The sequence below is a fragment of the Rhodnius prolixus genome, unplaced genomic scaffold (genome assembly GCF_049639745.1).
Source record: "Rhodnius prolixus isolate KJV_2025 unplaced genomic scaffold, Rpr scaffold_10, whole genome shotgun sequence".
In the NCBI taxonomy this organism is placed as follows: domain Eukaryota; kingdom Metazoa; phylum Arthropoda; class Insecta; order Hemiptera; family Reduviidae; genus Rhodnius; species Rhodnius prolixus.
The window spans coordinates 846,158-870,623 of record NW_027411615.1 but is presented as its reverse complement, the minus strand read 5'-3'; the positions used below and the strand labels follow the sequence as shown (position 1 = coordinate 870,623).

Genomic DNA, 24,466 nt, shown 5'->3' with positions numbered 1-24,466 from the left:
TTACCATTTTTACCATATACATTTTGTATTATTTCAGGTTGTCTCATTGATGCATCTTTATTTATTAATAAAAATCTCAGATTTATTAGATACGGTAAATATTTTAAATTAATTAATTAAAGACATATTTTTTATTGTTATTTATAACTTTATTTAATAGACAAACCATTCTATTTATTTTAAACTATTTATATATTTTTTTTCAAATTTATTATTTTGGTATTATTCATCAACAAAGGCCAGTTGAATATTTTTTTAAGTTTTTGATTAGTTTATTTTTTTTTTTTTTTTTTTTTTTTTTTTGGCGCATCAACAGCTGAGGTCATTAGCGCCCGGAGCTTTTTCCAGTGCACTGCCGGCCTCCGGACAGTGTTCTCTCGTTACAGACAACACTGTCCATCACCGGACAGTGAGCTGTAAGAAGCTCCTAGGAAGAGAAAATCTAAGGGTCAGCTGCTGGATTCGAACCCGGGACCTCCGCGTGGGAGTCCAGTATGCTAACCTCATGGCTAATCCCTTCCCTATTTGATTAGTTTATTATTTCAAATTTACATTGTACTCCACTGTCAATTACAGCACCTGTATTGAATTTATCATATCCATGTTTCCATTCACAAACTACAATTACTCTCTCTCTCTCTCACACACACACACACACACTCTCTCTCTCTCTCATTCACTCACTCACTCAATCCGCTTCTTCCCTCAAAAGAATTACTTTCCAATCAATCATCCTCTAGGGTTTAAACATTTTTATGTACATTACATCTTAGCCCAAACTTTCGTTTGCCCAAATAATGCCTTTTTCAAAGAAGTTAAACTTGTTTTTAACCAGGTTAAACTTTATTGTTTTTAGAAATAAAAGTACTTTATGGAAATTCAAAAGAAGTATAATTTAAAAAACATTTATTATTAAAAATAAATATTTTATTTACAGGAAAAAAAATTACATTATACTCTACCGAAAAACCATCCATTTTGTTTATTTTTTAAAAAGAAAATTACATAAATAATTGATAAAATAAGTTTAGAATTGAAAATAGTTCAAAAAATAATATATACGGTAACAGCATTTTTTTGTAGTTTCGAAAATAGCATGCTTTCACGGGAATAACATTTTTTGTAGTTCCAAAAATGGTCACGAGATAACAGCACCTACTAGATATTGTTGAATTTCTATACTGATAGCAATTTTCAGTCCTTTTGTAATGGGAGTGCACACTGTTACAGGAGCTCATAAGAAATCATTGTCCAGTTGGCTACCAGATGGCCTATTCTGGATTAAATATTTTCTTTGTTTTTTATAAACTACCTTGTGTGAGAAAGAAGATAGAATATTGCCAATTTCAGTCATTATTTAGTATTTTTTCCAAGCTTTGCAAAACTTTCTACTTCTACTTTTCTCACTACTTTTTCAACCTATATTTGTTCCATTTAGGAAAGTTAAGGATAATTAAAAGAAAATGAAAATTTTTATAAATAGCTTTTGATTTTTAAATTTGAAATAGTACATGTTTTTACATGTTTAAGTCAAAATACTTACAAAAAACATTCGACTTAATACAAAATTAGTGGCTATGATTTGTACAATTATTTACACACATATTAATGCATTAATAAATATTTGACTCAATACAATTACTGAATATAATTTTGTTTACAATTTTTCTAAATAAATGTAGCAACTTTTAACTTATTATAAATTGGTTAATAAAACCTTATTTTTACAAATTTATGAATCCACTAAAATATGAACATTTAATTGCTATTAAATAATTAACATTTAATTCAAAAATTGCGAACTTATTTTCTTAAAACCTTGAGTTTAACCATTGTTATTTTATGAATATTTTTTTTTGTTTTTAGGTCTTTATGGTGCTTAGAAAAAACTATCATCAAATAACATTTTTACATGTATATCATCATATTGGCATGGCGTTAGGAACGTGGCTTATTGTTAAATATTTACCAGGTATATTTTTAATTTTGAATATTGTTATGAAAAAATGTTTGTATATTTATCAATCAATGAAATAATAAACCTTTTGACTTTTGAATTACATTGACTGATAATATTGTAAGGCGTTTTTACACAGTTCTACTATTTAAAAAATGGAAAATAATTGTCGGAATTGGGTGTTTTTTAACGTTACGCTTGTTCGTGCACTTTTTGACGATCAACCCTTATACAGCTGTCTTACCGGACAGTTTTAATATTTCATAATTTATCTGTTTGGTTTCATCAATGTTGACTTGAATCAGTAATTTCCAAATACTTTTTTTTTATCTAGAATCAAGGCCTTTAGATATTTATTATATTGCCATCAGGATGCTTCTTGTTATTCTAAAGGTCAGATAAATCTCCACAAGATTTACACTAAATTACATGTCAAATTTTTAAGTATCACTTAAGATCTAAAATGGAGTTTCACCATCCTAGTGTGACACATTTATTTCTTAAAGAGAGGGCTTTTACTGTGAAGCAAGTAGTGCTGATATTAGATGTTGGTTTCATAGAGAAAGCCACCTTAAGCTTAACTTTCGTTCTGATTAGGAGATCAGGTTGTTATTACTTTCTGAGCGTCCACAAAGATCTCATCTAGAGAGTACTTTCCATTTCGTACTCTTGGACCTCATCTAAGGGTGACCTCGCATTGTGGACGTATCTGTCGAGTAATCCATTTCTAAATTTTACACGTTTGAATAAGATCACCCAAGCCGGCGATCAAACGGATTGATTCATAAAAATGCCACCTCAATCATTTTCCTTTTTATGTATTTATTTTTACCTTTTAGGTGGTCATGTATGTTTCTTCGGCACCATCAACTGTCTAGTACATATGTTCATGTATGTCTACTACTTCCTCGCCGCCAAGTATCCAAGTTATAAATCAGTTTGGTGGAAAAGAAATATTACACAACTTCAAATGGTGCGTACTTCTTTTCATTACCTTTGATTTTAAAATCTTATCTAATTTATTTTTCTTTTCTAACTAATCTTTCAATTCCTTTAAATCTCTTGTGACTTATCTTAAAATGAATGAACAATAACTGATAAGTATTAAGTATGCGGGTCATTTATTTTTTTGAAATTCTCACAAATCGTTAATTTTAATTAATACCGTAGATTAGAAGTTGAATATTTTAAGGTAATTTACGAGTTCTTTCTAATATTCGCTACTTACTGCTCAAGATGCAAAATTCAATTCTTAGAAGCTAAATAGTGACTACATTTTTTATGTTCTTCACCATTAATTTGGTTACTTATCCATAAATATACTATTTTAATTTTGTAACTAAATTGTTGCAGCTTCAATTCTTCATCGTGTTGGTGCATCATTCACAAGCATTATTAAATCCAGATTGCGAATATCCAAAATATTTATTAGTAATATTTATAAGTCAAAACTTTTTAATGATATATCTTTTTGCTAGATTCTATTATAAAGCATATCTAGCACCAAAAAAAGATAAACCTATTGATAAAGTCAAAGAAAGTTGATGACAATAACAAAAGACAGAAAAATATGTATTATTTATTTCCTGTTTTTTTTTTTAAAAAAATTAGTACTTTCCTCAGAATTACCACATTTTCTGTGAACGTAATTAAGAAAAATATGTTGTTCCAAGTGTGATCAACTATCACGTTAGATTGGATTAAGTAATTAACTTAATATATCTGAAATAATAACCTTATGATCGTTTTAAAATAAGCACAGCACTTAATTTTTAAAATTAAGAAAAATTAACTAAAGAAAGTACAAAAAACAAAACAAAAAATTAGGGACTTTGAGTAGTGTGTTGAATTTACACGTAACTCATTCACGTTATGAACCTAATGTCTGTAAACTACGTACATGAAAACGTAGATAAAAATGTATTTCTTTATCTTTTCAAATTTATTTATCGAACATTTAAAGTTTTCAATTAATTTAGTGTTATTGGATGGATAGATTTTTTTTTTAAGTATTTCTGATTGAATTATTTATTATGAAATTATTGCACTAACGCGAAAATATCTACCGTCAAAATTCATGCTAAAAACAGTAAACTTATCGTTTTTGAAGTAAATTCATCCGCTTCACTACTTAAAGAAACTTAGTGCGAGAGCTTGTTACCATTTGGCTTGTTGACTGAATTCAAGATTCTTCTTTTGCTTGACTTGTAAGAGCCATTATTGGTGGCCATAATATAGTTCTGGAGGTTTTATAGTTTGTTTTTTTTTCCTTTTAAATGGATTGCACTTTTTAATCAGATTAAGCAGTAGCGGCTCCAAAAAATATAAATTATGGCCCCCTCGCGTATCAGTGTTTGTGGTAGAATGTAAAACATTTATGAAGTGTACAAGGTGAATGAGAATATATGTGATGATAAGCTAGAATTGCCTTGAGTAATTGATATACAGGGTGACCCAGTGAGAATGGCCACATTTCTTTTTTGAATAACTGTGGTGGTAACACTGCTACAGGGACGAACGCGCGCTCTATGGTTAGTAGAGACCTGGGAGATTCCTGTTATCAACATTTTAGTAATCATGGAACGTTACACTGCAAAAGAAAGAGCATTTTGTGTAGTAGCATATTTTCGAGATAAATCGGTTGTGAAAGTTCATAGAGCGTTTCGTAAACAGTTCAAAGTTAAAAGTAATGAATCTGTTCCTACGCGAAAATCGATCCTCAGGTGGGTTGAAAACTTCCGTGAAAGTGGCAAGACGACTGATAAGATTCATCCAGGTGCCAAAAGAACAGTTCGTACACAGGAAAACATCAGCAATAAAAATTAGTCCAACTCGTTCCGCTCGCCGTCACGCAGCTTCTTTAAAGTTATCAAGGGAATCTGTGCGTCGAATTCTAACTTCAGACTTGAACCACCATCCATATAAAGTTGATGATCACTCAAGAGTTGAAAGAAACTGATTACCGACAGAGATTACTTTTCGCCGAAAACATGTTAAAGAAATTGGACGATGGTGAGATTGATTTAAATAATCTTTTAATGAGCGATGAAGCTCATTTCGAACTCTCTGGATCGGTAAATAAACAAAACTTTCGGTACTGGGCAAGTGGTAATCCCCCAATTCATTCCAGAAAAACCGTTACATAGCCAACGAGTTACAGTATGGGCCGGTGTAGCGTCGTGGGGAATTATCGGACCGTATTTTTTCGACGGAACCGTCAATGGAGAGAGGTACAGGGAGATGTTAAACTTGTTCCTCATCCCCCAACTCCGCCGCAAACGTCGTTTGAATCGAACCTGGTTCCAGCAAGGCGGGGCAACTTGTCACACCGCCGCTCTTACACTTGCGTTGTTGAAAGAAACGTTTGGAATTTGTTTATTGTCACGTTCTTCAGATTTCGCTTGGCCGCCTCGCTCGTCAGATTTGACGGTTCCAGATTTTTTTCTGTGGGGGTATTTGAAAAGTCGTGTTTATGAAACCAAGCCCCGTGATCTAGAGGATTTAAAATCAAGGATTAGAGCCGAATTCGCAAAAATTTCGGCTTCCATGCTGAAGAAAGTATTGAAAAACTTCGTTAAACGATTGGAAGAATGTAAAGCCCAGAACGGTCATCATTTGAAGGATGTAATATTCCACAAATAATCTCCCATGTTTCTACTTTTCAAAGATTTTTTTGTTACTTTTATATCTATAATACTTTTGTTGTTATTAAAGAAATAAATGTGGTCATTTTCACTGGGTCACCCTTTATATGTAGGTCACTTTATGTATGTTGAGTAAATCCTTAATAAGTACTGAGTGTTATTAGGCTGGGATACCCACAGGGACGCCAAGATAAGAATATTGTAGCGCATAAGAGGATTAAATGTTTTTGTAAATTATTGCTGAGGCTAGCTAGACTATTATGTAATGCTAGTTACAATTTGAATGTTTTAAACATGATTCCCATGGGTTCAAAAAGAGAAACGAGTAATCTTTTACACAAACCCCAAGTAAACTAGTATTTTCGGCGAAAACTCGGGTTAGATATCATGTGGGGAAAAAGCTAGATGACGGAGTTCCCAATGTATTTTCAGAATAGCTCCTAAAACTGTTCAAATGAGAAATTGATTCTTTTGCCTAGGAGAGTGTGGGGCAACCCCAAGATTCCCAATTTCAGGACATTCCCAAATGGCTTAAGTGATTTGACTGGCTTAAATGGCTTAAAAGATTTAGTAGATCAAATTGAAACCAATGATCCTCATCCTAATCAAAATATCGCTGATCAGAGCTTAGAGGGTCATTCATTGCCCCTCTGTTCAGATCAAACCACTTTCGAGCTGTCCTCATAGAATCCACCTCATATACAACAAACAATTGATCCAAAAAAAAACTCTCTCTTGAGGATTTCTCGGCAAACCCGTGTAGGAGATTGGAAGGGAACTTAAGGCCAATTTGAAATACCATACTTCGGGTCCTGCAAATAGATAAATTTTTAGCCATAATCACCCAACTTTAAATAGGCAACAGTACTAGTAAGTACAAGTTACAAGTAGTAAACAACTACTACTTTCGTAAGTAGTAAAGCATCTAAAAGTGAAAGAAAACGAGAAAAATAGCTTTTTCTGTTAAGTTGAAAACAAAATTATATAGGTATTTTTATTTTGTTTTACAGATATATAAATACAGTTACAACATTATATTTTATGTTCATGTAAAGTTAAATGTATATATAGATTTAAATTCATTCTTTAAACGAAAATCAGAATATGAATCTCAACATCACGCTGTAGTTGTTTTTTATTAAAAGTGATATAAAACCTTTAAAAAGTTATCAAACTTATTTGTGATATTTTGCCTTATATTATTCATAATGAGTAATTTTACATTACAAAACATTTAGTAAATTTATACTGTATTTTTGTAAAATTTATATATAAATAGAACTGTAGATATATGTACAAAAAAAAGAAAGAAAAAGTTAAATCAAGTGTTAAAATTATAATAATCCTTGTCTTTTTAAATCCTGATATGTCTTCCTGTTTACAACATTACCTAAACTATCTTCATACTCTTCTTCTTGTTCTGGTTGCCATCTTTCTTCATGTTTTAATGTCTTCAGTTTCTCCCATACTGCGTATAGAAATTCAAAGGATTATAAATTACAAAAAAATATATTAATTACAAAATCTACCCGGTTGTCCATGCCTGTAACTTTATTATTATTAATAAAATCCGCTTCAGTTCATTCATAATGAATTTTAAAATTATTCAGTTTTCTTGATTTAAAAACTAACCACCCACTTTTGTAATTTAAACAGCACACAAACTAGCTAGAAAGGAAAGCAGGTCCATTATTTTCCAATTCGAAGAGAGTAACAATCCATCTGTTAAAAGACCATCGCAGACAAGTTACCTCATAGATTGAATTTGGTGGTTTAGTCTCTACAGTAGTTTTTAAGAAGAGTTCGCTTAATTTTCCATACGCGACTATCTCAAGAAAGGAAACCTTTGCCTCCCATATTGAGAAATATCAAACAATCCTTACAAAGTGGCGAAAACACTTCTTTTTTAAGTTCTTTATAGTTTTATAACAGGAAATTTGATACTCTAATGGCTGTTGTTATGTTGTCGGCATTCCTTTTGGAAAGAGATCCAAAGATGGGAATACTTTGTGGACCCAATTTTTACTGTGATGTGTAAAATCTTTGGTGAAAATGTACAGATGTTAATGGTACTTATATTTTGATAAAATCGAAGTTGTATAAATTAAGTTGCACACTCTCTGCAAGCCATAAAACTTTCCTTCCAACTTAATAAATATTAATTTCAATAATCGGGCAACAAAATAGGGAACATTCCCATCTTTGGATCTCTTTCCAAAAGGAATGCCGACAACATAACAACAGCCATTAGAGTATCAAATTTCCTTTTTCTTTAAAGTGTAATTTGATTTTTCAAAATTATTTAAAAAGTGCCTAAGTACGGATGTAAACTAAAAGCAAAGCATAAAAGCTTAAAATTCTTCAGGAAATTATAAAGTTACACAGACATTGGTAGGGTGCCTTTTCGTAATTAGCAGGTATAATAATCAAAACAGAACGTTACTTTACTTACAAGCAAGAGCGTCTTCTATTTGGGTAACATTGGCAAAATGAGCAGTATTTGGAATTCCTAGGCACCTCATACCGTGGGCATGACGCCATTCCTGCAATTTGAAACAAAATGTTTAAAAAATTCGACCCAGATGGGCCGAAACATTGAGGAATAATTTTTAAACTATTTATGAATTAATTCACTTGTGTGGATTAAAAACAAAATTGAACAGTAATAATTACAGCAAAATGTCGTTGAAAAGCTTTTGGTCCTTTATAGATGAAATTACCACAAATTTCACAATTATAACTGATATTAAGTCCATGTAGTTTATACAACCAATATGGAATGGGCTGCAAAAATTAAAATATTAAATCATTTTAAAATTTTTTACTAATTTTCAAATATTCCAATGAAATTGTTAAATCAATTTTAAATACTTTGCCATCCCAGCCAAGTGGCAGATTCTTTGGATTATATGGAACACCATCGTCATCTTCTTCAGCCTCTGAAGCAGATGAAGATCCTTCCGCATCTGATTCACCACGTTCCTCGCCAGTCCGAGCTTGTTTCCTCTGGACATTCTCTTTAGTAGCAGCTCGCTGATCACTCAAAATTTCAGCCAACCTTCGAGGAAATGGTAAAACTCATTAAAGAGCTACTATTTACAATGTGGTGTACAAGCTTAGTACTGCACACAGTTTAACTCACTTATAAACTTGAGACTCGAGGAAAGCAATATCTCTTTGTCTTTCAAGATCTTTATTTCTGGTCGATTTTCCGGGTTTAGATTTGGCCAATAAATTTGGATCTAAAGATTTTTTGCCTTTAGTGCTGAACAGACGCTGTGCTCGTTCTTCTAACGTACTATAGAACAAAACATCAATTTTAATTGATAAATAAATTGGAAGCTTGGCCGTTTTTTTCACAATAAATGCTGCAATGGTCTTAGCCAATCACTGCAACGTGTATGATAATAAAATGTATGTATAATTAAAATAAATTTAACTACCCTCCGCATTTTAAACCTAGTGCCATTAAAGCAGACTTTAATCTATCAAGTCCAAGAGAAGCCAATTCTTCAGGTGATGAAAATGCGGATAGATCCAAATGTGCACCAACATTGGTCAATACACTGCCCGTTTCTTTCTAAAACAAAATCAAACAAAAAACAAGTCGATTTTACTTTATACTCGTACCTGCAGCGAAAGGGAACGATCCTTTTTTTTTTTAGAGCTCTGGGTCCTTGCAGTACCGCAGTAAAACTTTTCAAAAAAATTAGTTTTTTTTACAGTACTCAACAGTTTTCAGAAAAACAAAAAACCTCTAAAGTACTTACCGGCCAACCAGGAAAAGTGCCACCTTCCCATTGAGAATTGAATTCTTTTTGAACAGTATCCATTTCTGTTTCGATATCAAGTAAGGGCTTTATTCTCTGAATATAATCATAGAGATAATTAAGTAACATCTCAACATAGCGGCGATATTCTGAAGTTTTTCTTTCTTTTGGAATTTCATATAAATGGTCAAACATTGTCAAATATGTTATGTAGTCGACTTTCTGGGGAAAAAATAAAACAATTTGCACTAATGAGCTAATAATAACAATAATAGAAATATTTCAATTCCAGAATTTCTCTTAATCTTTCCCAATCCCTGAAAAGAAGTTCTGAACATCAGAGTAGTATTTATCAGCACAACCTCTACATTCCTTTTGATACAAGGTGTATTTTTGCTTGACACTGCCCCAAAAAAATCACATAATCTTGTTCGAAAACAGAATTAATTAAAATCTCACCTCGACTCCTCTCAAATTAATATATTTCTCATAGCATTCATGTAGATCCAAGTACTTTCCATAACCTTCTTCATCAGTAAAATCAACAAGATCTGGAAAAATAAAAATAAATACAAAAACAAAATGAAAATAAAAAAGAAGAAATACAGTCATCAATTAATTATACATACTTATGGATTCTTCCGTTGGATTTTCTCTTAACTTGGCTAATTCTTCAAATTCTACTGACATTGGAACAGATATCTGTGAGGAAAGAAAGTGTAAATGCATTTGTTTCATATCTTCAGTAATATCATTTATAACTTAGAATCCTTGGCCTATAAATACTGAAATTTAGCTGGAAGGCAGTAATTGGAATGGGTCAATGATCTCTTATAAAAAAAGGAGCATTAGAAGAAGTAAAAAGGATTGCAGTTAACAATAACATTTAGAAAAAGATATCGACTCATTCCTATTTAAGCGTGGAACGAATATTCGAGTTTTTACAAAAGAAGGCTTGCAACAGTTGTATTGTACCACATATAATAACTTATGGCTCTCAATCTTCAAAAGGAAGTTTTTAACAAAAAATAAAAGTAAGACATCAATTAATATACGTATGTTTCAAAATAAGGCTTGGGTAAAAGATGTTAAGGATGAGGGTTTTTTTAAAGCTGAAATTTTGGTAAATAGCCTAAATTTATATTTTAACGGCCTGAGAACCAGAGACCGGTTTCTTATATAAGAAAAATTATAAAGAAAACATTCCAAATAAAGAAGGCGAGACAATATTGTTAATTTTGTTAGAAAACTTCGACCGGGAGGCTGTTCCTATGAATGCATCTCTAAAAGCTTTAGTTCTGGAGAGGTAGTTCGTAGTGCAAGCACACAACTCCAGTCCAGTAGTGCAAGCTTAACAAAGCAAATGGTAGATCTTCTACAGATTAAGCCTAAAACTAGCCAAGAGTCCCAACCGGACAAGCATAAGTTCTCATGCTGAATCTGATCTGGCTTTATTTTTTTATAGGTTCATGAAAATTACACAAGATACACCCAGAAGGATGGCTTTTTGACCGAAAAGGTAATTCACAATATCTGCAATAAGTCTCTAGAAACAGGACTCGTCTCCTGTTCTGATCTAATCTCGAAATGAATTCACATGATATATGAAATTATTTGTCAATAAATTGGACATACCTCGTTTGGAATCCTACGATAAAATTCTTTGATGGATTTCAAACGTGAATAAAATTCAGAAAATTCATTTGGTCCAGACAAAGCGGCCACTTCATCCCTCCTGATTCCATCTTTATCCTCATACAATTCTTTAAGCTTATTTGTACTTTCCATGTATTGCTAATGAGAAGGATTAACCATTACCAAAAGATTGGTGGAACTTAATATTTAAATTACTAAAATAAAATGTTCTACTTACATCGAGTAATAATTTTAATCTATGATCTGAGTTAATCTGTTCTCGATACTGAAACATAGTTAAATTAATATAATATTTTAAAGAAGTAACAAAAATCTATAAAAACAAAAATTGAACCTCACACTGGATTTTTTATGCAACATTTCCTTAACCATAGCATCCATTAATCTTTCCCGTTCTTCGTGGTATCTTCTTTGTTGTTCTAAGATCGTCTCCATAACTGAGAATTTTTCTAAGACTCTTGGCGTTATAAAAACCTACAAACGCGAAGTAAACATAACCTTTACTATAACCTCGCTAACAACTTCAAATACACCGATTCTACTACAAAATTTCAAATTTTATTATTTTGTAATTTTAAAAAATCCTGCTTTAATTTGTAGTAGATATTTAAATTTTCAAAATTTAATTTATTTTGCCAGACAAGGAAATGAAGCTGGATTGTACTTCTATAATGAATGAGTTGTTTACATTTTAGGTCACCCCTCTTGAATAATTTGTGTAATTGCAATCTCCTTTGTTTATTCTGTATTAGTAGATTAATATATTTTAAGTTGCAGTTCTTTTCCTACAAATCTTTCAAGATAATCCTAAGCATTTTAAAAATGACCGAAAGTTTTTTTAATTTTCAGATAGGAACTATCGCTATCATACATTTTGGTAGATTCATAGATTAAGGCAAATAGAACTGAGAAAACAGAGGTAATATACTAAATAAATCTTGTTTAGCTTTAACTGAAACCCTATTCCTGACTGTGTACAACGCAAAAGGGCTTAGCTAGGTCAGCCTACTTATTAGTCTTCATATTGGAGTACGCATAGTGCGTAGTGCTGCTGTAGTGTGCTAGAACGATCGATGTTAGGGCATAGTATTTCTGCTGTAGTACAAATCTTGTAAGCTTATCCAGGAATCAGGTTACGTTGCTCGTAGCGAGGTTGCATTAAGGTTAATGACAGTTTCAATAATTAGAAAAAATAATCAACAATTTTAGTGATTTTTATTTGTAAGATTTCATATAATATTTAATTTAGAGACATCAAATAGAATAAGTGTTACTTATTTATCGTGCACAACGTATTTGATATGATCGTATAATGTTAAAAACATTTTTTTCATCTTCATTTGGGTCCAGGTTTAGGTATATCCGTACGCTAATGTCTTCAAAAGAAGGTCCCTTTCCGAAAACCCTTGAAGGGTTTGGCTATAAATTTAATGAAGAAGGAAAACTAAGGAAAATTGATACCGCCACAGGAAACGTGACTGATATTCCTTTCCAATTTAACGTTTCTTCTGACCCCAGTTACAATCAGAAGCGATATGAAGCAGTTGGCGAAGTAAGTGCGCTTACATGTATCTATATTTTTAATTATTTTTCAATTTTAATACCAATTTTGTAATTACTCATTAAAGGTGGTAACGGAGGTTGTCTACGATTTGCTAGATAAAGAAGGTTTAAAACGTCTTCCTGTTCCTCAGGAAAGTGCGAATGGTTCATTTATATTTTGTACAGAAAATGCCCAAGAATCAGATAAAATAATAATACTTATTCACGGTACTGGTGTTGTAAAAGCTGGCCAGTGGGCCCGAAGGTAAGATTTTATTAAAAAACAATTTTTATAGATTTTAAGTTAAGAAGTAATCCAAAGCAGTTTCAATTAGTATTAATAAGTCCTGATGGTTCCCTTGGTCAACTCTATGAGAAAAGCTAGGAGCGGGGGTTTCCAGGGCTTACTAAATATTGGATGTCGCAATAGATCCTCTGGGTTCTGGTGGCTTAGGCTTATCTAATCCTAATAGTCGTAGAATCTAATCTAATAATTGTTTGAGTTCTGAGATAATAAAACCTTATTGTTCACAAGAAATGGTAGTCCAATTGAATTGAAAATCCATGACCAAGAGGCTTGGCTTTTCAGATCCCCATGGTCTGAAAGGGATCCTCACGGGACTTGAAGCTGGTTTGTCAAAGCTAAACATCGTACATACTATCAAATCATCAGTCGCAGAAAGGCTATTATGAAATAAATAAAACTATTGTCCTCAAGCTTTATTCCATGGTTTTGAAGTGTAATTGCAATAGAGTTTGGGTCGCTTTGGTGAAGGCTTTCCAGTCAATCCCCTATCACCACCAGCGTTTCGAAGCGTTTGTTCAGTGACTATTACGCCTGGCAAGCTGAAAATACCGATAATTTTGCAAACGTGATTTTAGAATTTCATGCACTATAACTTCTTGTACGAGATTACCTCGTACATTAGATTACATCCAGGCTCCAGAGTAACTAGTCTCGAAGCTGGATGATTCACTATTGTTAAAATAAAGGTCAAATTCCATCTTGGTAATAGTAAAGAAAAAAAATCTTATTTTATTGGACTGTAGCGAATAACATTGTTATAATTTTTACTAATTTGGATTTCTGTATCTTATTGAATAAAGTGAACAGTTTCGTCCTTTCTGTGGAAATTCTAATGGTTTTTCTATTTTAGCTTAATTGTCAACGATTGTTTGGATTCAGGAACACAATTACCTTACATTCGCAAAGCCCAGGAACTCGGTTATGGAGTTTTTGTGTTAAATACTAATGATAATTTCAGATTAATTGATGGGAAAAAATCACCAATAAAGGTATTTATGAAAACAATAAATTAGATTATTCAAAATTGCATATTCTAAGAGACATTTTTAAATTTTCGGGTTATTTTTAGGGAAGTAGCAATGCTCAAGAACATGCCAGCACCGTATGGAGTCATTATATAACACAATCTAGAGCCCAAAAGATTGCTATTATAGCTCACAGTTTTGGCGGAGTAGTCACAATGAGTCTGGTAGGTTTTGGAATTTATTCTATTATCTAGAGTAGTCGGTAATAATTTTAATTTAACAAGTTTATTGTTTATTTCAAGGCGTCTAATTTTGAAGAAGATTTTCTAAAACGAGTATTTGCTATTGGATTAACGGATTCTGTGCATGGAAAGATACCAAGAGCTGTATCTTCTGTGCTTGCGGATCATTTGGCCAAAGTTAGTATATGTAATCTACTATTTTACTGATTGGGTTGTAACTAGATTTTATATTGGAAAGAAAATAGCTTATTAAAAGCCAAATCCCATTTGTGTAAATTATCGAAAAAGTGTGCCAGTGTTGGTGCATAAAATGTAGACATCTGTATAGTGTACTTACTATAAATGTAAATTAATGTGTGTGAAAATGAGCTATAATGCGCCTGTTATTGCGATTTACTGTAATAGCTGCTCACAGCAACAGTCCCTGCAAGCACCCATGTGTATTATGTGTTTTTAGGCTAGTCAAGGCGTAAAAGCCACATTACGCTAAAATCCTTTGAAGAGACATTGAATTGCAGTTATTAAGGGTAGTTTTCGAATGAATTAGCTCTCACTTATTGCTGTCTTTTTTGTTCTCTCTCTCGAAATTGCCAGCACTGTTACTCAGATGAAATCTAAAGAGACATAACCAAACTTTAGATTCTAATACTACAGACAATTCTTACTGTGGCTACTCCTGGCACTAACTTAATACTTGGATTTTTGAAATTCCTTCTTCGAAAAAAGTCTATCCAAATGAAAAACGATGAACGTAGAAAGAGAAATTAATTGCGCATTTTTCACCTAAATTTCCTGATTGCTTTTAATTTTCAATCTCCTAGTTCTCAAATTTCAATTAAGTATTGAATATCATTTTTTTAGATTGGACGTAATTGGGTATCTTCATCAGATGTTTTGGATTCACCATTGCCAGAGCAAACTGGAGAAATTCAATGTGTTTCAGCAGGTATGACTTTTAATTAACTCTTATCTCAATTTGATTTAGAAATTCAAATTTGTTAACGAGACGTATGTGACTAATTTTGGTTGTTTGATGATCAGTTGAGGATTTGCTTTTTTATTGAGGACTATATTGTAGAATAAAGCATAGAAAATTTAATCAGGAAAACATAGTCATTTCTGAAATGTCAGATAGAATCGCAGCTGATAATGGATATCTCTGGCTGCTGCAATGTGTTTGGTAGTAATTGTCTGAGCTACCAATAGATAAGTATCTACCAATGGACGCTGCGGCCAGTCATAACTCATGGTTCGTAAGAATCGGAATTAAACAATGCGAACCTGCAAAAGTTGTGCGAATGGGGAAAGGAAAGAAGAATATTAGGATCTGTAAGTTGAAGTTAGATGTAGCTAGTAAGTTCAAACGAATCAAGAAATCGTAGAACTGTTCGGTGAGCCAGATGGTAGATTTACACCGGTTGGAGGAAACAAGAATTCCCTGGAGAGCTTTGTAACGACATTCTGGTAAAAAAGGCTATTGGATCAGGCCCTGATTAAGTAGGTTATGTGATGTACTGGACGATTTGGTAACCTTTGGTTCAGAAGAGATTTGAGAACGACGGTAAGAGGTGGTAATAAATAGAAAGCTGAGTTATATGAAATGGGATCCTTCATGGACCGTTATAGGCTTACAGCAAGTACTTCTGAAATGTCAACAACGAATTCCTCTCCCCGTTTAAATATAGTTTTCTAAGAACATGACCTTCAAGTCTTGGTAATCTAGTTATTATTCAAAGAGTTGCCTGTTTCAAAATACATGCAGCACATGATTACGAGGGTCGTTTGAAAAGTCCGTGCAAAAATAAAAACTACTTAATTTTTTGGGGTAAACCTTTTTTATTTTTCAACATAGTCTCCTTTTAGGCTTATACACTTCGTCCAACGCTGCTCTAGTTTGTTGATCCCTTCCGAATAATAGGATTTGTCCAAGTCTGAAAAATAGCCATTCGTTTCTGCAATCACCTCCTCGTTTGAATAAAATCTTTTTCCCGCCAGCCATTTCTTCATATTGGGGAACAAATAGTAGTCCGAGGGAGCCAAGTCTGGAGAATAGGGGGGATGTGAAACGAGTTGGAACCCTATTTCCATTAATTTTGCGACCACAACTGCTGAGGTGTGAGCTGGTGCGTTGTCGTGATGGAAAAGGACTTTTTTGTGGGCCAATCGTGGGCGTTTTTCTTGCAGCTCGGTTTTCAAACGGTCCAATAACGATGAATAATATGCACCTGTAATAGTTTTACCCTTTTCCAGATAGTCGATGAGGATTATTCCTTGCGAATCCCAAAAGACAGTCGCCATAATCTTTCCGGCCAAAAGGAACGGTCTTCGCCTTTTTTGGCGCAGATTCCCCCTTGGTAACCCATTGTTTAGATTGTTCTTTGGTCTCAGGAGTGTAGTGATGTATCCATGTTTCATCCACAGTGACGAAACGACGCTTAAAGTCCTGCGGATTCTTCTGGAACAGCTGCAAACCGTCCTTGCAACACTTCACACGATTTCGTTTTTGGTCAAGCGTGAGCAATCGCGGCACCCATCTTGCGGATAGCTTTGTCATGTCCAAATGTTGATGCAAAATATTATGTACCCGTTCATTCGAGATGCCCACAGCACTAGCAATCACACGCACCTTCACTCTTCTGTCATCCATCACCATATCATGGATTTTATCAATGATTTCTGGAATAGTAACCTCAACATGGCGTCCAGAACGTTCAGCGTCACTTGTGCCCATATGGCCACTCCGAAAATTTTGAAACCACTTATAATCTGTTCTAATCGAAGGTGCAGAGTCACCATAATGTTTATCAAGCTTCTCTTTAGTCTCCTGAGGCGTTTTGCCTTTCATAAAGTAGTGTTTAATCAACACACGAAATTCTTTTTCGTCCATTTTTTGAAAATCACTCGACTTCCTCGATTCAAACGAATGCCAAACACACAGAAATAGACCGATCTGGCTGAAACTTGGTGTGTGTTCTTCCAAGAGATGCTACTAACTAAACATAACCCCGATACGCGCCAGTGGTGCTATGTCTCTGACTTTGCACGGACTTTTCAAACGACCCTCGTATTTATCGAAGCTCCTAAGTTGGATTGGTTCTATAATTCCAAATTATAGGAGACAAATCAGCCCCAACGGTGCTGAGGAAAGTAAGTAAATGCCATATCATAGCATTTCTGTTAGGTACGCAACAGTGTTTAGCTCGAAAAGATTGAAGTTTTATTAAGTAACACGGTTAAGGTGTACGTAACAACATCTATTAAGATTTCTATCTAATGTTTTTATTTTTAATTGTTGTCTGATTCCACCTTTTGTAGAATAATGCCTTGAAAAAGAATAATAGCTCTAATCAAAACTCGCAATAAAGGGATTTATTAAAATTATACTTCTGTACAGTCGCCATTACTCACCCGATCTAAACTTAATTACAGGTATATCCAAACATGAGCTAACATCATGGTCATGCATGGACTCCTTATTTTCCTTCATTGAAGAAAGATTGGAAAATCGTCTAGTATCCACTCGAGATGAATTATGACAAGGACGTTATTCGTGCTGCATTAACTATATCATGTCCAAGGATAATCTTCTATTCCATGTCTAAGTATAGGTGGAAAATTATATTTTCCTTCTTAAACGTCCGTCTATCTCTCTCATTCAAATCTATACTAACTAATATAAGCCAGAAGCTAAAAGCATAAAGGTAAAGTAATGCAGAAACTTCAATGTTCTACAATTTATGGCTTACTTATATGTTTACTACAGTAAGTAATACTTTGTGCTTAAGTTTTGTTTTAAATTTTTTTAAAGTAAAGTGATTAAAGGTTAGACAGATTTTTATTGATAAAATTTTGGACATGAGCGGCACGAAGTTTTTTATTTTATTTAATTTTATGGGCAAATTGGTTTTTAATTAAGGAATTATTATTTTAAAGTTTCTTAAAGGATTTTTATTTATAACTATACGCTTTTTTATTTCTTTTTTTTTAAATGTAACTTTTGCATTTTTAATTGGTATAAAACCTTAAAATTACAAGACTGTTTTTTATAAAAAGAAACAATTCAAAATTGCTCTCCTCAATAAATTTGATTTCGTATCCTACTTTCATTCATTTGATGAGAATAAATTCTCAAAATGGCCTCTAGTTAGTCAATTTCTATTTAGTAGATTTTTTAAATTCTGCTTTAAATAATTTAATGTTAATATTTTTAGTAAAGGTATAACTATTTTTTAAAAAATTCTCTGAAAAATCAAAATGTATTTTAATATTTTTTTTTTTTTAAAGCTACGTGATTTTTTTTTCTCTTGTAGTTAGTACTTGAGTAAGTGATTCTATTAGTATACAGGGTGTTCAGCATATAAGACTACGGTAACTTCGGGAGCCGATTCTGGGCATCATGTGCAACAAAAAATTCCATATAAACTATGGCTCGATTCGGCTCCGTTTTATAGATATTTTTAATTTTATGTTTTTTTGAAGGTGTTACTACTTTTTAGCAAAAAGTTGTCTATATTTCTCAAACTATTAAAGCTACAGCTATTTTAATAAGCTCATTAGAAAGAAGGTTAAATTTCCTTTTAAATGAGCTAATTTGTATTCTAAAATAATAAAATTAAGTATTTCAAATTGTGGCCCAAACATAAGAAATAGCAAGTTTCTAATTTTTTCCAAAAACTTTGACTTCATTTTTCTCAAAAACATTTTATATGAAAAAAACCGTGCACTATTCAGGAAAAACATCTACATACGATTACCTTTCGAACGGTATACAGTAATTGGGGTTATGTTAAAAATTGATGCAGAAATCTGTGATTAATTGCAAAAAAGTAGGCCTCAAAATAGTGTCGGCATTCTGAAAGGAATTCACCTACCATAAGAATATAACTGATCAGAATCATCAAATCCAGTACGATTTTTAGCAAACGTGTAATTTAATAATTTATTTATTTAAGAACTATATTCAAAAATATAAAACTTACATTAAAAATAATAAAAATAAATAAAAAGAAGAAAAATGAATATGATGTTAAATGAGTGTTAGGTATCAATTTCGAAAGAGAGGATTTTCGTTTAACGAGTTTAGATCTGTGTGTTATTCTTTAGTTAATTAAAGAAATATTCCAAATAATGTGAATAAATCATCATTTTGAACTAGTCAATAAACTTTTGGAATTAACAGGTTGTGAAGAGCTAATGAACATCATATTCATTTTTCTTCTTTTTATTTATTTTTATTATTTTTAATGTAAGTTTTATATTTTTGAATATAGTTCTTAAATAAATTAATTATTAAATTACACGTTTGCAAAAAATCGTACTGGATTTGATGATTCTGATCAGTTATATTCTTATGGTAGGTGAATTCCTTTCATAATGCCGTCGCTGTTTTGAGGCCTACTTTTTTGCTATTAATCACAGATTTCTGCATCAATTTTTAACATAACCCCAATTACTGTATACCGTTCGAAAGGTAATCGTATGTAGATGTTTTTCCTGAATAGTGCACGGTTTTTTTCATATAAAATGTTTTTGAGAAAAATGAAGTCAAAGTTTTTGGAAAAAATTAGAAACTTGCTATTTCTTATGTTTGGGCCACAATTTGAAATACTTAATTTTATTATTTTAGAATACAAATTAGCTCATTTAAAAGGAAATTTAACCTTCTTTCTAATGAGCTTATTAAAATAGCTGTAGCTTTAATAGTAGAGAAATATAGACAACTTTTTGGTAAAAAGTAGTAACACCTTGAAAAAACATAAAATCAAAAATATCTATAAAACGGAGCTGAATCGAGCCATAGTTTATATGGAATTTTTTGTTGCAAATGATGCCCTGAATCGCCTCCCGAACTTACCGTAGTCTTATGCTGAACACCCTGTATGTAGTAAGTAGATCGTTTAGTATATTACGCCAAATTCTATTTGAGACGCAAATTTTTTGTAGGATTAGGTTTCTCAAATTTCATTGGCCTTAATGTTTTAAACCTGTTCTTTTTTTAAAGCTTTAAAAAATAAATTTAAAATCATAAGTATACTCTGAAATTGCAAGCCGTTTCAAAAATAAAACAGTTCATCGCTTTCCATCAATCAACAGAGATTGGATGATTAATGAGTTTGGTGACAGAAATTTTCTCTACAACTCACCATCAATACACTAGACTTGCTCACTCATTCAAAGAGTGTGATACGGAGAAACTTATTTTCCAAAACACCAAACTTATTGACCCAATTCCTAACGATGGATGAAAATCCGAAACCTGACAGGAATATGTATGCGTGTATCTACTAATAAAATCAATAACATCTAATAAAACAGAGATTATACGCCCAGAATTATTTTTTTTTTTTTTTTTTTTTTTTTTTTTATGATTTAAGGCGCGTCAACATCTATGGTTATTGGCGCCCGGAGCTTTTTTCAGTGCACTGCCGGCCTCCGGACAGTGTTCTCTCGTTACAGACAACACTGTCCATCACCGGACAGTGAGCTGTAAGAAGCTCCTAGGAAGAGAAAATCTAAGGGTCAGCAGCTGGATTCGAACCCGGGACCTCCGCGTGGGAGTCCAGCTCGCTAACCACTCAGCTAATCCCTTCCCTTCAGAATTGTTATTATAATTTATTATGTTTCTATTGAAAAAAAAAAAAACAAAATGTGAAGTCTAAATATTTTAACCAAAATTACTGTAGTAATTGAGTATTTTATTTTGAATTTTCGTGATTGTAGATCTTAATTGGTAATTTTTTGATCTGCCTTTTTTGATTTATTGCAATGAATATAAATATAACTTATATTTATGAAAAAAATGTTTTGTGATAAAAAGAGAAATATTAGGAAAAAAATTAATTATAATATAAAAGAAAAACTATTTGCGATTGTAGAATAGATAAAAATTATGTTAATTTATGAATTTGTATTGTATAAAATAATATTTTAATGGTAAGCATCATTTTTGTTAAAATATCTTGAATATTATTTAATAATTTAATTTTTTTCTCTAAATGAAAGAAAAAAAAAAAAGCTTCATAATCAGCCAAATTAAGAAATTTGATAGCTATAATATTGCTGTTACTTCTCTTAGTAATCTATATATTAATTAAGCAGGATACTTAAGTTTTTTTTAAAAAAAAGTAATATTCTGCAAATAATAAAAGAAAAAGTATAAGAATATTTCTAGGTATACTTGTTTAAATAGATCTTAACATTCATAATCTTGAAAGGCTATTTGTTTGGCTGATTTGGACGGAAATTAGGGGGGAGTTTCGTCTAATATCCGCTTTTATAAAATATTAACAAAATTACAATTTTAGAAACGTTTCCATAATCTTTGAGAATTAAGCTCTAGTAGATCTTGTTGTTTGCAATAGGGCCAAGGGATTGGAAAGATTTCTTTGATTACCAGGTCTTATTCTGGGCGCTTATATGATAGCTGGGCTCCATTAATGATAGGATCTCAGTAACTTTCTGGATATGTAGTAAGTAAATTGGTACGGACTTATAATGATGAATTCATGGATGGATCAGTAAATTTTAGACTACATAACTAATTTTAATCCATCTTTTAAACCAAGTTTCTATAAAAAAAAATTAGCTACCACTTATAAAGTTTCTGATTCATGTTTCCATTCAGAGAATCTGACTTAATATGAGCCATTATACCAATTATTAAGTTGCTTATGCAATAAGGTAACTGATTCAATTTCTAAAGCTGAATGAAAATCTGAAGCCGGTCAGAATGAATGAAAACTAGCATGCTATGACGGATGATGTCATTTTGAAAGGGTTACTTCCAAGATATGGGCGATTCAAAGCCAAAACCTGGTGATAAATGGTTGGCTACATTATTGGCCAGCAGCATGTATCTGCTTGAAGTCCACATTGGCTCATGATTAGTTGGATCCGCTCAAACGAAGTTGCAACTATTTTTTTATTGACACTTCCTTTAATTGGCGACAAAATTCTTGCTTTGACCCATCTAAGACAAGGTTGGCCTTTGATTTCTCCAAATAAATGTCCATGAGCAAGTGATTGTTTCGTTAATAAATGTTATTGATGTGTTATAATTACTTTTAACTGTAATTTTAGTCTAAAATATATATATAATATATTTTGAACCTACCTAAACTCACTGTATCGTGTTATTATTACTGTTTTAAAGAAGTTTTTACATAAGTAGGTCTTCCAAGATGATTTTTTAAAACAAAATGGCCAAAAATAAAGTCATAAGCTGTCCACTTTTAACAAATTTAATTAATGTAAATAAATAAAATATTAATATTAGATAAATACAAACATATGTTACATTTTATATTGGTACTTTGGCTAGCAGGAAGGTTATAGTTTGATTATTTTGTGAACCTTTTTGGAATTCTGGGTTTAAACTGAGTGTCCATTTCGATTTAATTTGGCCTTTATTTGGAAGGATAACCTAAGTAAGCAACTTCTCAGGGTGTCTCACAGTAGGACCAGACATTATGTAGTCTGTGATGGATTCTTTTCTATCCTGTTTTGATTCGGTATGTTCAGAGGGTCCGATATGTCCACGTTATATTGATGTCCTGAATGGACGGATTCTTTCAGGGGCGGCTTAACCTATAGTGCAGGGTGTGCAATGCACACGGGCGCCGCCGTCTCAGGGGGCGCCGCGGCGCTCCCTGAGACAGCTAAGAGCATCGTCTTGGACCATCATGGTACAACAATGATATGACAGAAGCGGCCAGCCAGCGCGGTGGCGGAAGTTATCAAACGCGATAACTTAGTTAATGGTTATAGCCGCTGGGGGGGTCAGGCCTAGGGGGCGCCAGGGTTTCATTGCACACGGGCGCTACACGAGCTAGAGCCGCCCCTGGATTCTTTGAAACGTTGATATTCATTTGTACTTCGTATGAAACAAAAAACTACATAATCCAATGGAATCGCCAGTTTTCTGCTGACACTTGGAAACCAGAGGAGTTATTACGCAAAAAATGACAGATGGGGGTAAGTCTGGATCTTGTAAGAAAATAGGAGTGGTTTCTCCTACCAGAATTAACTAGGGGGCGGCTCGTTGGGCCACTTTTTGGCTACAAAACAGTTTTCTTATCTAATCTACTTATTAGTTTAGCTTATTATGTAAGCGTATTAATAATCCTGATCTTAGTTGGCATTGAAAGAAAGCCATTTCCAATATGTCTGTTAGCCACACCTTTCTGTTAGTGCTGCTGATTTCTTTAATTTCCGCAGATGTGCCTATCAAAGAAATTACAATGTGCGCTGTTGAACCTATTTTTAAAAATTTAAAAAAAAAAGTCTAATAAAAATTGAGATTTAGGTTAGATGTGGATTCTATTATTTTTAACCGACATAGATCACGATCTAGAGCTTAGGAAAATCTCTAGCAACCCCAAACTATCATCCATGCAAAATCCGCCCCAATTTTTATTGCCAAAAAACTACCAAAATAAAATGTAATAAAATTTTTAATTGTTCACAGAAAAAAAGAGCATATTATTGAATGTATACTGTTATTACATAGTTAAACGAGTTAGTGTTGATCTAAAAAAAGATTATATTTTGTAGAAGTAAAATATATTTTGTACTCTGATTAAATTAAATCAAAATTCTTTCTAATATTTTCATCTTATAATTTTATTTTTAAAAAAATAAGCATTATTACTTATTTTGCTGGAAAAAAAATAAATTGTCAAGATCATTTTTCGTAAAAAGTAAATTATTCCAAAAAATTAAAAACTTATGAAACTATTTGACTGAATGTATTATATGTGAAATTTATATATTTAGATAAGAAAATGATTCTATGAAAAGTTTAGACATATAAATATATATTGAAGTAATTGTGACTTATGATTAAAAAATAAATAAATAAATCTATTGTATATGAAAAATAAGAAAACTTGTTGGCTGTAAACTTGTTATATTGTTATTAATACTGAAGATTTAAAAACAAAATAATAAAATCAATTTTTTGAAATCAAATATTTATCGAATTGGCTACCTAACTTCTTTAAATGTGATCATATACGTCCTTAAAGAATAATATCGATTGTGCATTTGTCGAATTACTTATATTTAAATAAAATTATAATTTTAAACTTTATTACTATAATTTAATTTTATTTTTTTGTAAAATATAAGTTTCCCATATTAAGTTATTTATCTTTTTTTACCCCCATAAAACCAGAACTTATATTAAATAATTTTCATACAGATTCCTTATTACTCTGTTCTTGTTACAGATAAAGTGATGAAAGAGCTGCTAAGATTTATACGCTAATATAACTTTTGTCGAAATGGAAATAATTACATTAAAAACTAAATTTCTTTTTTTACTAGAAGGAACATTACCCTGCAGTTTTACTAGAAATTGCAAAGAGTAAATGAACTATACGA

The 24,466-nt window shown here is 32.2% G+C and overlaps 3 protein-coding genes across 9 annotated transcripts in view; 2 read left to right on the top strand and 1 right to left on the bottom strand.

The window, feature by feature from the left end:
• The window catches only part of LOC141457002 (very long chain fatty acid elongase 7-like), a 110,325-nt gene extending 103,939 nt beyond the window's left edge, over positions 1-6,386 (top strand). For all 3 annotated transcript variants that reach the window (XM_074133464.1, XM_074133466.1, XM_074133467.1), the window contains exons 5-8: positions 38-94; positions 1,867-1,972; positions 2,797-2,930; positions 3,311-6,386. In XM_074133464.1, the coding sequence (XP_073989565.1) occupies positions 38-94; positions 1,867-1,972; positions 2,797-2,930; positions 3,311-3,502 (489 nt within the window). In that variant the 3' untranslated portion in view covers positions 3,503-6,386. The remainder of the gene's footprint in view (positions 1-37; positions 95-1,866; positions 1,973-2,796; positions 2,931-3,310) is intronic.
• Positions 3,950-22,348, bottom strand: noi (splicing factor 3a subunit 3 noi). Of its 2 annotated transcripts, none has more exons than XM_074133458.1 (13): positions 22,197-22,348; positions 11,367-11,501; positions 11,245-11,292; positions 11,007-11,165; positions 10,001-10,073; positions 9,831-9,922; positions 9,372-9,593; positions 9,045-9,181; positions 8,744-8,899; positions 8,473-8,659; positions 8,275-8,385; positions 8,054-8,144; positions 3,950-7,069 (listed from the first exon to the last, which is right to left on the bottom strand). In XM_074133458.1, exons 2-13 carry the CDS (start codon positions 11,460-11,462, stop codon positions 6,936-6,938), a joined length of 1,506 nt encoding a protein of 501 aa, XP_073989559.1. In that variant the 5' UTR covers positions 11,463-11,501; positions 22,197-22,348; the 3' UTR covers positions 3,950-6,935. The 2 variants fall into 2 exon arrangements, with proteins under 2 accessions (XP_073989559.1, XP_073989560.1); XM_074133459.1 differs by lacking the exon at positions 22,197-22,348 and adding an exon at positions 11,716-11,908.
• On the top strand, positions 11,486-24,224 carry LOC141457001 (FAM172 family protein homolog CG10038). Of its 4 annotated transcripts, XM_074133463.1 has the most exons (9): positions 11,486-11,745; positions 11,877-11,946; positions 12,378-12,579; positions 12,656-12,834; positions 13,727-13,865; positions 13,946-14,065; positions 14,144-14,260; positions 14,945-15,029; positions 17,513-24,224. In XM_074133463.1, the coding sequence occupies exons 3-9, from the start codon at positions 12,400-12,402 to the stop codon at positions 17,617-17,619; spliced, it is 927 nt and encodes a 308-aa protein (XP_073989564.1). In that variant the 5' UTR covers positions 11,486-11,745; positions 11,877-11,946; positions 12,378-12,399; the 3' UTR covers positions 17,620-24,224. The 4 variants fall into 4 exon arrangements, with proteins under 4 accessions (XP_073989564.1, XP_073989563.1, XP_073989561.1 ...); XM_074133462.1 differs by lacking the exons at positions 11,486-11,745; positions 11,877-11,946 and adding an exon at positions 12,049-12,190; XM_074133461.1 differs by lacking the exons at positions 11,486-11,745; positions 11,877-11,946 and adding an exon at positions 12,097-12,248.
• Positions 24,225-24,466: the final 242 nt, after the last annotated feature.

Excerpts from the sequence above, each read along its gene's own strand:
- LOC141457001 (XM_074133460.1), top strand. The coding sequence starts at position 12,340 with ATGTTAAAAACATTTTTTTCATCTTCATTTGGGTCCAGGTTTAGGTAT. Across the intron at positions 12,835-13,726 it reads GCTGGCCAGTGGGCCCGAAG|CTTAATTGTCAACGATTGTT; the intron begins GTAAGATTTTAT and ends TTTCTATTTTAG. Across the intron at positions 14,066-14,143 it reads GAGTAGTCACAATGAGTCTG|GCGTCTAATTTTGAAGAAGA; the intron begins GTAGGTTTTGGA and ends GTTTATTTCAAG.
- noi (XM_074133458.1), bottom strand. The coding sequence starts at position 11,462 with ATGGAGACGATCTTAGAACAACAAAGAAGATACCACGAAGAACGGGAA. Across the intron at positions 8,900-9,044 it reads CTAGGTTTAAAATGCGGAGG|TACGTTAGAAGAACGAGCAC; the intron begins GTAGTTAAATTT and ends TTTGTTCTATAG. Across the intron at positions 8,386-8,472 it reads CACTTGGCTGGGATGGCAAA|CCCATTCCATATTGGTTGTA; the intron begins GTATTTAAAATT and ends TAATTTTTGCAG.